Consider the following 1,915-nt stretch of genomic DNA (forward strand, 5'->3'; position numbering starts at 1 on the left):
GACGAAAATACAACATTTTTTAACCCTATCCGTATGCCCTGGGGTAATTTTGTACCCCCGGGGTTGTATTCTTCACATTTCACAATACTTCTAGTGCGAAGATCTCTTTGAAACTTGCGGTATTTCTCGAAAAATCATTTTGACAGACTTATGCAAAGCGTACGGGTCGGATTAACGAGTACATTTTTTCTTTGGAAAGTGGTGGCATAGAGTTCCCCACGTCGTATGGATACGATAGTAAAACACGACGTACGAATAGGGTTAAGTGGTGGCACAGAGTTCCCCATTTCGTATGGATATGATAGTAAAACACGACGTACGGGAGTCCCGAGATCTCTCCCAGACAGACAGTCCAACAGTAATAGTAATAGTAATAATAATAATAATAATAATAATAGACAGCACCTATATAGCGCTCTATCCCATACTAGTATAAGCTCTGAGCACTTTCCACCAATCACATAATCATTTACACAAGAAACAAATATTTCACAGAAACAAGAAAAACCAGTTCAACCACATAAAGAAGAACAACAACAATACATTAACTATACATTATACACGAAAGGACAGTGTTTCAAAAAGAAAAAAAATACTCACCATCTTGCTGACGGGGCGTGCGTCCACCAGCTGCTGGTGTCTCTCTGTGTCCTGGAACTCCGTGCCCGACAAGCCCGGGGGAGCCTCACAGTACAGCAGCTTGCCCTGAGATTGTCACAGAAATAAGATAAGAGATGTGTGCGTGGAATGTGTGCGTTAGTGTGTGTGTATGTGTCTGTGTGTATATGTGTCCGTGTTAGTGTGTTTGTGTATGTGTGTGTGTTAGTGTGTGTGTGTATGTGTGTGTCGCATGCGTGAATATTGTTCGTACGTGCATTTATGTAAAGCGCCTAGAGCTGTGTTTACACGGGAGCGGGCGCTATAGAAATGATTTTCATTATTATTATTATTATTAAAATCCATATTTTTAGTTTTGTTTTAGTAGAGGTTTTATGGCGGTCGCAACTGCATAAGGTCATATGAGCGCCAGAAGATTAGACATGTTACAAGGGAGTAACAAACATAAAATAGACAGAGGGGAGATAAAGACGACAGATGTTTGATTGGAAAGAAGGAGCAAACCGCACCAGAGCACCCGCCAATCACCCACTAGTAGGTTTCATGGCGCTTGCAACTGCAAAAGGTCATATGAGCGCCAAGGGGTGGATGTCAACAGAGAAGTCCTTGCAAGGAATCAGGCTTACTCTGCTCACCTCTCTAGCTTTAACAGCACAAGGTCTGCTTCGACTATCAAGGCACCCCGGAAATAGCGGGTCACAAGAGTGACAAACATAAGTAGAGGAAAAATGACGATAGTATTAGGAAAGAAAAAGCAGCAGTTCCCTGTTGCAGGTCAGGCACAGTTATGAGCATGACATGGATGAATCAGCCCATTTACATTTACAATTCTACTGTGCATAATAACTCGAGATGTCGATGTCCCCCCCTTTTGGGAATGGCCTAGACACTTCAGACAGTGGCACCGCCCGGGGGGGGGGGTGAGTTATCAGGTCTGCTGGGGCAATGATTGTAAAGCCCATAGAGCTTGCTGTTGAGCAGGAATTTCCGCTACACATATCGTCACCCTAAAAGGACAAATTTCTATCTGCTCAGTACCTAGTTTTGAGAAATCTGACGCAAGTTTCACAGCATGTTTCAAATGCAATTCTTTGAACATCTTGATAACGACTCCAAATAACCTAACAGTTCTGACAGGGCAAAATAGAACATTTGGTCTCTGCTGACCTCAGTTTCAGGAATTCAAAACGTCCAAAAAAAGTCAGATAGAATTTTGTCATTCAAGGGTAGTGAGATGCTATTTATTATTATTTTTCATTATTATTGTTGTTATTATTTTAAAAAAATTATTATTGTT

General features: G+C 41.5%; 1 protein-coding gene across 1 annotated transcript in view; it reads right to left on the minus strand.

Moving 5' to 3' along the window:
• Positions 1-1,915, minus strand: part of LOC101860703 (large subunit GTPase 1 homolog) — a gene marked incomplete in the record, with an annotated part of 19,686 nt that overhangs the window by 2,830 nt on the left and 14,941 nt on the right. Inside the window, 1 exon segment of the mRNA XM_013089534.2 lies at positions 601-705. Within this exon segment, the coding sequence (XP_012944988.1) occupies positions 601-705 (105 nt within the window).

Source organism: Aplysia californica, unplaced genomic scaffold, assembly GCF_000002075.1.
Source record: "Aplysia californica isolate F4 #8 unplaced genomic scaffold, AplCal3.0 scaffold00973, whole genome shotgun sequence".
Lineage (NCBI taxonomy): Eukaryota > Metazoa > Mollusca > Gastropoda > Aplysiida > Aplysiidae > Aplysia > Aplysia californica.